General features: G+C 45.8%; 1 protein-coding gene across 1 annotated transcript; it reads left to right on the forward strand.

Moving 5' to 3' along the window:
* The first annotated feature begins 4162 nt into the window (after nt 1–4162).
* On the forward strand, nt 4163–6866 carry LOC123396507 (glutathione S-transferase-like). Its single transcript, XM_045091422.1, has 9 exons — nt 4163–4417; nt 4517–4573; nt 4689–4774; nt 4879–4950; nt 5376–5429; nt 5640–5715; nt 6044–6105; nt 6389–6448; nt 6536–6866. Exons 1-9 carry the CDS (start codon nt 4321–4323, stop codon nt 6638–6640), a joined length of 669 nt encoding a protein of 222 aa, XP_044947357.1. The 5' UTR covers nt 4163–4320; the 3' UTR covers nt 6641–6866.
* The last annotated feature ends 4869 nt before the right edge of the window (nt 6867–11735 follow it).

The following is an 11735-nucleotide window of genomic DNA, read 5'->3' on the forward strand; positions in this document are numbered from 1 at the left end:
ACATGGCACTGAAATTTCAACAAATTCCTTTAAAATTCGTACAAAACAGAATCAACGTGAATCAACGAGTGTAAACAAAGTGCAAACATGTCATATGTATGGATGTTATCATTTGGATTTATATTTACTTAGTGAGGAAGTACTAACGGTGCCGTTTCGAGCCAGTTTCATGCTAGATGATAAAACATGGTTCTCTTATACTTCTTTCGTCTTAAAAAAAGAACTTGTTCCAAACTTATTCCTTAATTGAATGTATCTAACACTAATTTGATGCTAGATACATTAATTTAAGGGACAAGCCTTTTCGGACCGAGGGAGTACATGATATAAATCTTATTGGCATAGAATAATTGAAGAATTTCATAGCATAAGCAATGTTACCCCTCCGTTCGGTAATAAGTGTACTTTTTCATTTTCTGTCAATCAAACTAGTTGAACTTTAACAAACTTTATTGAAAAAGTGCTAGCATTTATGACATCAAATTAGTATCAGTAGATTTGTCTTTACATGAAGTTTCCAAATATATTATTTTCATGCCATATATGTTGCTACTGTTTTCTATAAAGTTGATCAAATTTTAAAAAGTTTGACTAAATACAAATCTATATATACACTTATTTGTGGACGGAGGGAGTAGGTGTTTAGAATTCTTAAAACTGCTAGAATTGGTTCTAGCCAAGGAACCGATTCCAGTTGAGGGTTGACACCTATGGCAAACCTAGATTCCCTTCGGGTCGATGATGACCTCGCACCCGCCGCAAGAATTGGAAGATGTAGGAGCGATTCAAAATTGATAGCATCTTCAGTGTTGATCCTCAAACCTTTCATAACCGTGTGAAAGACATCTAATGCGGTCCTCGGTTGACGACAGTCTACCGCCCACATTGATGGCACATGGTTGCCGAGGCGTCACATCGGATGCCACCCGTCCGTTCGTCTGCCGCCTATCACTGCTATATAAACCGATGTCCCGGCCATAGCCGCCATCACCAGCCCCCATCCCTCTACGCATCAATCCCACCATGGATTCCTCCCCCGTCAAAACTCTGGGACGGGCTGACGCCGGGCCAGAAAAACGAGATGATCGACATTGCTGCCTGCTGGTGGGCCGATAGGCAGCTGGAGGATGTCAACGACAACCCGGTAGGTACGCGGGTGACGACAACCCGACACTACCCTCCTCTTCCTCCTTTGTTGCACCATCCTCCTCCTCCGTCGTGCCTCCCTCATCGGTGCATTGCACCATGACCATCGGCGAGGTCAGTGCCCATTACATGGACATGGCGCAGAAGGAGCGCTTCCAGGAGACGTAGACCGATGCTGTCTACAACCACCACCTCCTCTAGGAGCACCTGCATGCGGAGGAACAACTCGACGCTGCCCGACGCGAACCTGGCAGAGCAGGAGGCGCTCTTGGAGTTCTGTCGCTCCGCCCGTGAGATTCGCCTTGCCCACTGGCGATACCGGCAACGGGTGATGGGGGTGACGGCCATGGCCAGGGACGACGACAACGAGGAGGGTGTGTCGCTGTCCGGCGAGACCGACGAGGAGAAGGAGGACAGCGCCAAGGCCGCGCCAACGAAGCCGACACGTCCGCGGGCGTCACCGGCAGCGACGAAGAGTACTGCACGGGAGGTCGCCGTCGCTCTGGTCCCAGGGCAGCGCTCCTCCCCTCCCGTCGATGCAAGCTTAATGGGCTCAATGTCGACGATCGATTACTCGCTTGGCAGCAATGTGAAGGCGGACATCTACTCGGGTCTTCGAAGGAGAAGGTTACGAGGGCATAGCTGAAGAGCGCCGAGGCGTAGCTAAAGAAGCAGTGGAAAAGAAATTTCATCAAAATTTTGGTTGCGAGTAGGGCTGCAAACGAGTCGAGTTCGAGCGAGTTGTATTTGGCTCATCTCAGCTTATATTAAAATTCAAGCGAGCTCAAACGGAGTGAAGCTCAACGTCGAGCTGTAAAACATAGATCGTTCTCACCTTGTAACAACCTCGAGTTGATCTCGAGTTAGTTTCGAGCTAAATGAGAGTGTAAAAAATATAAAATCTGCAAGGATTATTCCAACTAGCTAAGGCACATTACCATAATAAGGTCTAATTTTTCTCTACACTTAATTAAACTTCCATGTTAACTATTCCAACTATAGACAACATATATACTAATAAATTACTCTATTTTTATTAAATATATGGCATGATCATTTAACATAATGATGCTAAGCCGAGCTATCGAGCTAAAATCGAGCGAGCTAGTATTGACTCAACAAAAGTTCGTTTCTTGATCGAGCTACATAAAATGTTCATACTCAACTCATTTTTTTCGAGTCGATCTCGAGTTGAGCCAAAAAAAACAATGATTCGATTTCGAGCGGTTCATGAGCCTCGAGCTTTTTTTGAAACGGAGGCATTGCCTCGTCTATTAAATAAGTAGAAGACAATTGCCCAGTTAATCACAGAAAACTGGGCAAAAACCGGTACCACAAGGGCCTAGTCCACTCCCATAGACTGACACACTGATTGCAAAGTCCATCCTTATCGACGAGACGTCGACCTACGGTCAGACAACGCACCTCCGACTCTGACAGAGAATTCTCGAGGACAAAACCAGGCATGGCTGGCGCCACAAAAGATCGCCGAACGGGCTATCTGCAGCCAGTCATCGTATACCGCAGGGCCCTGCCACTTGAGCTTCGACTCCAAAGCAACAAACAAACCGACGCAAAACCATGAACACGCCGAAGAAGAGCCGACTACCGCAACCATTGCCGCGTTGTTGACATCACTCCCACCATCATCTTTGCCACAGAAGTCTGGACGCCACACCCGCCACCAACTGTCATCAACCGGTCCCGCTCACCGACGCCAAGCTCCCAAAACGATGTCCTCAAGAGGGAATACGACACCAAGGCGCCTTCATCGTCCGATCACAGATCAAGGTTTCCCCCGGAGAGACCGAAATGGCCAGATCTTCGCGGGAGGGGTGGGAGAACAAGCAACGATGCCTTCAAGAAGGTCAACGACGGTCACAACCGCCGTCATCGCTGGTCACGGCACGAGGCCAAGACATGGTTTTCACCAAGCTCCACACCACCTAAGCCGCACATTATCCTGCATTGACGTCAGCTAGCCCACCAAACATGACCACCATCGAAGCTGCCCATCGACGAAGAAGCACCAAGACCCGACGCAGCCAACCGCACCTCGCGAAGACCACCGACGGCCGGAGACCTGATCCGCATCACGCACTGCCGGAGCGCACTTCCTCGTCATCATGGACCTTCGATCCCCGCACCCCGAAGGGCATCCACGCGATGGCAGACCACACAAATACCCACCGGTCGCGCCCCTCGCGGTAGAAGCCGCCGCCCAAGCGCCGTGCAGGCCGCTCAGACCCCTCCACCATGAGCTCCGCCGCCTACGAAACTCGCCCCTCATCTCGCCGGGGACACTTCCCGCGCCCAGCACACCTCGCCAGCCGGCTGCCTAGCATGCACCCAGGTCGTGCACGACCGTGACCACATGCTTGCTTGAGCCCAGATCTGGCCCAAACACCGCGGCCACCACTCCATTGATGGACCCCAGCAGCCGCCCACGGCGGAGACCGCCGCGCGAGCCCCCTGCACTCCCGCCGCCCCCGCTCTCCTGCATCAGATCGGCGCCGCGCGCCCTCGGTAGATGTGGGCCGCACCGACGCCGCCCCTTCGCGCACCTAACTGCCGTCCCAGCGCTCCGTGCGCCGCCTCGCCAGCCAGCCGCACCGCTCCGAGCAAGTGCAGCCGCCCGTGCTCCCGCCGAGACCACCGGCCCACGCCAGCCACCATCGGGCGGGAGGAGGAAAAGGTGGCCCCGCCGCCGTCGAGCCGCGCAGGCTTTGCACGACGACCGTTGCCCGCGACGGCGAGGGGAGGAGGGGAGGACGGGGAGGTGGGTGGGCTGCTTTGCTCTACTCTCTTTTCTCCTGGAGCTTTTCTTGCAGACGTGCGCTACTTGTCATCACTCATCACCAAAGGGACTAGTGATTTCACTCGTTTGCTCATTTGAATTTTTAAGGGTAAGTACATTTATTTATCTCTAGGCCGTCAAAAAGAAAAGAAAAACAGTGTTAAACTGAACCCCGCTTTAAACCGAGGTGGACGTGCCAGGCTGCGACCCGGACATGGTTGGGTGAAGGAACCCCACTTGAGTTGCCTTTTCGTTGTTTCCGTGTCCCACTTCGCTCCCTCCCTCCCCGACCGAGCGCTGCCGTCGTCCACTTCTTCTTCCCTGGCCGCCGGCTACGAATCCGCACCCCTCCCAGACCCAGCGGCCGCTGGCTCCGAATGGCTTCGGCGGAGGCGCCGGCGGCGCGGCCGATTCTCTACTCGTACTGGCGCAGCTCCTGCTCCCACCGCGTCCGCATCGCGCTCAACCTCAAAGGCGCGTGCTGCTCGCTCTCCCCCCTTCCCTATCCGCTCTCGCTCCGCCCTCCTCGTTTCTCCGATTACGTCGAGTAAACCGGATCATGATTTCCTGCAGGCATCGATTATGAGTACAAGGCGGTCAACCTCCTCAAGGGCGAGCAGTCTGATCCCGGTACAGCACCCTCTGCTTGCTTCCTGTCCTCTGCACTTTGCGTCAGTTGTTTGGTGGTCAAGATATATGTACCTACCACTCACTAGGTTCAGTTATCTTAATTTGTGGGTGGCAGAGTTCATGAAGCTTAATCCTATGAAGTTCGTCCCTGCCTGGGTCGACGGGGACGCAGTAATCGGCGACTCCTACGCAATAGCATTGGCAAGTCGATCTTGTCCGGCGTCTCCAAATCGTGTATTCCTTCCTCCTACGCAGTACCATTGGCTTATCAGTTATCAACCACCTGCTTCCTTGTGACTTTGCAGTATTTGGAGGACAAGTACCCTCAGCGCCCTCTTTTGCCCCAAGACCTTGAAAAGAAGGCCCTGAATATCCAGGTAACTGATGGAACTCTCTAAGTCATCATGGTCAGCGAAAGTATTCCATGGTTTGCTCTTGGTAGTACTTTGTATCTTCCATATGTGGAGTCAATCGTGTAATTGTTATTTATTGTCTCTTTGATCTGTTTTTTTTCAATCATTCTACAGTTTGCTTACAGGTTTGTTAGTATTCTATTGTATCTGACCCGTCAAAAATACATCCTCAAATTCATGTTATCAAGCATAGCAGAAAGTACACAATAAATAAAAGAAGGAAAGTTTCTGAATCTATTTGTTCTGACCTGCTCTGAGCAAACGGAATATATGTATAATCAGGTCCAACTATAACCTGCAAAATACTTTTACTGTATATGTTCAACTTTTTCTTCTGTCACCAATTCATAATGCTAATGTGGATGCTCCTCTACTAACCTTTATGGCAGATAGCAAGCATTGTGTGTTCTGGTATTCAACCTCTTCACAATCTCACCTTGGTGGTAAGCACTGACTATGCATGTCTAACCATATGACAACCACTGCGTGTTACTTGTCTAGAATTTGATTGCCAGTGCACCCAAGGCCCTTAGAGGGACGGCTACCCATGTGCGCTGTGCAATACTAGTTGATTCTTTATTTAGACAGCTTATGCTTATAAATTGCATGGATACTTAAATTGATGCTCTGTTTTATTGCTTATTTGTCTGCAGAGATTCATTGAGCAAAAGGTCGGAACAGGGGAGAGCCTCCCGTGGGTCCAACAACAGATTGATAGAGGTTTCACAGGTTGTCTTCACAGACATGGCCCTTCGTTCCTGGTTATAAATAGTACTCCCTCCGTCCCAAAATAAGTGTCCCAAGCTAGTACAAAGTTGAGACACTTATTTTAGGACAGAGGGAGTATTATATTTGCAGCATTACTTCCATCCAGAAATTTTACTTTGAAAATACTGCTCAGTGCTCACCAAGCAATTCAGTGATCTTGCATGTTTTGAGAAACTTGCATTATTTCCTTCAGATCTTTTTTTTCCTGCATTTACACTCGGTATTTCCCTGCCTCTGTCTGCTTTCTAATTATGCAACCATGTGCTCACTTTCATCCCCAACGGTTCAGCTGTTGAGAACATGATCAAAGGCTGTGCTGGGAAGTTTGCTATGGGAGATGAAGTCCAACTGGTTCGTATGCTACCCTACTATTTCTATCTCTTTATTTTCTTCTATCGAACACCAAAGAACATCATTATTTGGAATGAATTTTCTCTGCAGTAGATTCGTCTATTGTTGCACTATTAATAGGTGTCCCTTTTCCCTTGAAAGTAACTGTAATCTAGTTCCTCCCTGGAAATGAAATAGAATTCATATTTGAACAAATCATAGTGCAACAACTTTCATTGCAAGTGTAAACTACCCTGAACCGACTCAGCTAAGTAGCTAACTGCCGCATCCTCTTTACATGCAGGCAGACGTATTCCTTGCACCCCAGATTTTTGCTGCAGTGACTCGTTTTCAAATCGACATGGTACTGCACTTTCAAATAATATTAAGCCTGCAACTGTATTTGTAACCATCTTTGATGAACTAACGGAACATGATGCGCTCGCCACAGTCGAAATATCCCACCCTCGCGAGGCTCCACGATCAGTATATGACACACCCTGCATTTGAAGCTGCGCTCCCTGACCGGCAGCCCGATGCCCCTTCCTCTGCCTAGACATAGGCCGGGGGTGAGTCAGCAGTTCTCACTCCTCTGTTTGTACCTGTATCCTGCTCCGTTGCTTCAAACTCTGTAACAATAAGCACAAAACTTCCTGAACGAAGTGTGAAGTAGCTACTGTAGTCTGTATCGAGACAATGAAATAATTGTGATCACTAGTCTTTGGATGTCTGGAATTCTGGATTTACGTGAAACAGGAACAAGATAAAACATCTTTGGCTTACATTTCAATTGTCACTTCTTTAGAAAAAAAAAACCCTTCAATTGGCCTTTTTGCAGCTCCGGCACTCGCTCTCTAAACAGCGGGTAGGACCGCCTTGACAAAATGATGACCGGGATGATTGCGGCAGCATGACGCCTTGCGAGATTGCATAGCCATTGTCGTGGGAATTACTCTGACAGTGAGTAGGGCTTAGATCAAGCTACGGCGCAAGTGATTTACGGGTTCTTTTCGGAAGAGGTAACAAACCTACGTATTACAATGAATGCAAACCACTCTGCATGTGATACGGGCGGCTTGCAAATACTGCAAATACGGTACGGCTTATATAGAGTGCATCGCCTATATTACATATTATAGAAGGATTTGATTGCTACTCCTTTCGTCATGGTTTAGAAGACATGGTTAAATTTACGTGCATTTTCATAATAGATAAGGTTTAAGACGCATTGCATTTACTCCTAGCAGCTAATTAGTACTTCGTTGTATTAGAGCAAGCATAACACGTGCACAATAAGGTACAGTCAGCAGGCTGTAAGAATTAAAATACTATATTTTTGCTGAGTTGGATGAGAGAGAAGAGGAGAGAGAAGGGAAGCGGGCTCTTCGTGAAGGCTCTAACACGTGCTCCTAGGTGCTTTGTGAGAATGAAAGGTGGGCCATATATGATAAAAATAGTACTCTTGTATAGCTAACTATTGTACAAGCTAGCTATAAGATGGGCTATAAGACTGCTTATAGCCAGCAGTTGGCTATATTATTAACCATTGGCTATATTATTAACCATGCTCTTATTTTTATATGCATGCGTAGTGTGGATGTTAATTTTTCACCTCATCTCACAACCAATCAATAACCACCTAGATTCCAGAGAATTTTCAAACACGTCTTCTAATCCGTGATAGAGGAGTAGCAATATTACAGAGGGATTTGATTGCTAGTCATTATTACGGGTGTTACACATGGAAACTGATACATTGATTATTAATGACGTATGAAGTTATGCGCTTCTGGACGCTTTAGGGTTCACTTTGCCTGTTAGTCTTCCTTCGTCCGAGTCATTGCAAGGCGGATGAATGGACTTGAGGTAGCCGAATGGATGGACAATGCCCGAGTGGATGAACATTGTCCGACTGAATGATTGTTGTCCGAGTGGAGAAGATATTCGTCTCGTTTGAATAGAATGGTGACCAAAAGGTTTTTTAATGCACTAGCAAATGAGCCCATGCGTTTGCAACGGGTGAAAAGAAAACACACTTCCTAACTTAATAAGCATGTCTCGAGACTTCAGTAGGTTCATGACCTTTATTTCAACACACGTTGCCCCAAGTGTGTTTCTCTTTATCCTTTCCTACTCTCGTCGATGTTGGCCTCAGTGTTCATACCATCACAACATGTTTGAAGGTTGTCAATCTTAATATGTATCTCTCTTGATATAGGATGACAAATCTATTTTTTTGTGAGATTTTAGCAAGGTGCGCATGCGTGGTTATAGATATTTTTTTCATTTCTCATCTTGGTTTTGCGGAAGTGTTCATTGTCAATTCGATCGGCACGGTATGAAAGACGACTGACCATATGTTGTTGATTAAGGTTTCATCATAAATATCATCTTTTTTAAATGGTAAGAGGTTAAATAATATCGTCTTCAGATCCTATATATTTTTCTAATCAAATTTCATATATGACATGTTAAATTTAGAGATATGATTTAAAAGGTATATATTTTTAAAAATCAATTGAATATGTATTGGGGGTTGATTATCAGAAATTTAAGGGATTTTAAAAAAAATAGTATAACGAACCAAAAATACCTATTTTTTGTTAATAGGTATAGATAGTGTTGTGGGTCTGCTATACATATCAGTATGAACTCTCTATGACCCTACGCATAATGCGCAACCCTAGCATTAGCCCTAGTCCTCAAATCGGTTGGGGTTTTGTAGAGCGAGTTTACTAAAAACTTGATTTGACCCGAGCACTGCAAGGGCACTCGGTGCCTGTCGTCAAGCTTTAGTGAACTACGACTTGAGCATAAACTCCAATGGATTTTCGACTCGGCACTTCCTAAATGATCGAGGACATTTGACTGCTAGGAAAAGCTTGGCGACACTCATTTATTTCTCGGAGGAGATCGACTCTTCGAGATATTTGACCGGAGCACTAGTGATTTGAGTTTGGATGTGCCATGGAAACCCGAGTAGCGATGCTAGCGGGTGGTCTGACTGTTTGGGAAGAAGCTACTCATTATCCCGGAGGAACGCCAACACACGCTAGCTGACTCTAAGTCCACATTCATGGAATTTATGCCTTGGGGCCTAGAAGAAGGGCCTAGTGGATTCGTGGGGGAGCGTCGATCTCATCTTGTAGCAGCCCTGAACATGACTTCACGCAAAATTTCAAGCATCTACCTGAGTGGATGTCGATGCCTAGAAAAATCTTCGGCGGACTGAGTATGTTACTTTGGAAAGATATCTTTGGTGGATCAACAGATTGATCAGCAACGAAATTTGCGCGACCGAAATCCCGCGCTCACATCTTTGCGAAATTGCCGCGAACGTGGGGAGGTGGGTGGTGGCGTCTCGATTTCCGTCCCATACACGGCCATCTGTCCCACTTTCTCTGTATCACAAGACTTATGGGCGCCATTGGATGTTCGTATTGACGTCGATGGATCATTTTGGTGAATTTACCTTGGGGTATAAATTAAAGAGCCACTAGGGTAATTTTCATATCACCTTTCTCTCCCTCTAGTTACTTCCTCGAGCTTGCCTCCCACCCTTCGCTCGACCTCGGCGTCATCTACGGAAATGGGGAAGGACAAGACCACTGCACTGGAGAAGCAGAAGAAAGCGAAGAAAGGCTCGGCATCAAGATCCGTTCTTCCGCCTGGTTGGAACCGGGGGGACTGGCTGCCGTCCAAGGTGACAATGCATCAGATGCTCGACCTTGTCGTCGACCGACTCGTACGAAAGAAGGGGTGGACGTTTCCTGAGTCCGACGAAATCAAGCCCCCTTCGCAGCCGGACGAGCGAGTGCTCCTCGTCACCCACATCCATCGAGGTTTATCTATGCCCCCGCGTCCATTTTCCCGTGGATTCTTGAATTATTTTGGGGTGCAATTGCACCACCTCCCGTTGAACGCAATAGTCTATCTCTACGCGTTCGTCTCTGTATAAAAAAAATTCATGTGGTGTCTGCCTGACACGTCTTCAAAGTATTTATAATTTTTTATACGTCTCCAAAGTATCTGTGTGAAAATATTACATATTGGATAGCATGTCACATTAAAATCTTTGTTTTATCATTTATCTACTCAAGGACGAGCAGGAATTAAGCTTGGAGATGCTTGATACGTCTTCAATGTATCTATATTTTTTGATTGTTTCATGTTGTTACCTGATGGCGTGTCCCTCCCTGACGGTGGCCCTCCTACGTCTCTTCTCCTGCCTATAAATTCACATACACTCCAAAAACCCTAAAGCATATTGCGAAACACTTTTTCCACTATCGCAAGTCTCCATTCCGCGACGATCTCACCTGGGGATCGATCCATGGAGGGCCTCTTCATGAACCTTGCTGCCCCTCGTGATGATGTGTGAGTAGTTCATCACATACCTACGGTTCCTTAGTTAGTACATAGATGTCTATCTATCTATCTCTTGATCTTCAACGCAATGGTCATCGCATCTTCGCTTTGATCCACCCGATTTAATACTTTCGTATTGTGTGTTTGTTGGGATCCAATAAATTGTGGTTTATGTTCAGATTATTCAGGAAAAATATTTGAGTCACCTCTAATTATTATGATTCTTAATTGCATGATCATCATAGCTTCGTAAATCTCTCCGATCTATTGACTTGCTTTGACCAAGTAGATTGATAGTTCTTCAGTGAGGTGTTCGTTGTAGTGGGTTCAACCTGACAGATTTCTATATCCTAGTGATAGAAGGGAACAAGATACGTATTTGTGTTGTTGGTACTAAGCATAAAATGACGGGGTTTATTCATATTGATTGGGTTTACTTTGTCTACATCACGTTATCATTTTCCAAGCATTACTATGTTTGTCATGAACTTAATAAATAGAGAGGCAAGCATAGAAGCACTCTTGAAGCGGCGTAATAGTAGTAGGTGCAGGCAGGAGTCGAGCTATTTTCTTATGGACATGATGCCTATATACACATGATCATTGACGCGAACATCACATAACTATCCGCATTTCTGTCAATTGCACAACAATAATTTGTTTAGCCACCCTATGTTGCTTTTATGAGAGATGCCGTTAGGGAACACTATGCCCCCCGGGTCTATCCACTTATATATTTACAAAACTTATATTTACCTTGCTTCCTTTATGTGTCTTTTATTTCATTTTCCAATTTACAATTCTACAATTATCAACACACATCATTTGCTTGCAAATAATGAGATCAAAGAGATTGACAACCCTCTTGCCCGCGTTGGGGGCAAGTTGTTTCCTCTTTTGTGTGCAGCCGCTGAAGATGATTGAAGATTGATATTCCTATTGGTTCTATAAACCTTGGTTTCTTAACTGAGGCAAATACTTACATGTATTTTGTTGTAATTACATATTCCTTTTCATGAAAACCCAACGCAGATCACAAGTATTAGGAAGGATTTCTCGCACCGTTGTCAGGGAATATTATCACCAACTATCAAGTAACTACACACAAATTATCATTTACTTGTTCTTCTTTTTATTTGCTGTTATATTTTTCTTGCTTCAAAAAAATACAAAAAATATTTATCTTTGCTTGTCACTAGTATACTTCTTTGTTCGGCAGTATACTTGTTCTGCTTGTTACTTTGCTTGCTCGATCACCATGTCTCAAGATACTACTAAGTTGT

Source organism: Hordeum vulgare, chromosome 5H (genome assembly GCF_904849725.1).
Source record: "Hordeum vulgare subsp. vulgare chromosome 5H, MorexV3_pseudomolecules_assembly, whole genome shotgun sequence".
Lineage (NCBI taxonomy): Eukaryota > Viridiplantae > Streptophyta > Magnoliopsida > Poales > Poaceae > Hordeum > Hordeum vulgare.

What these genes read in the sequence shown, in the direction of transcription:
- LOC123396507 (XM_045091422.1), top strand. Translation starts at nt 4,321, where the DNA reads ATGGCTTCGGCGGAGGCGCCGGCGGCGCGGCCGATTCTCTACTCGTAC. An exon ending in ACTCCTACGCAATAGCATTG is followed by an intron (nt 4,775 to 4,878) that starts GCAAGTCGATCT and finishes GTGACTTTGCAG; the next exon opens with TATTTGGAGGACAAGTACCC. An exon ending in GATTGATAGAGGTTTCACAG is followed by an intron (nt 5,716 to 6,043) that starts GTTGTCTTCACA and finishes CCAACGGTTCAG; the next exon opens with CTGTTGAGAACATGATCAAA.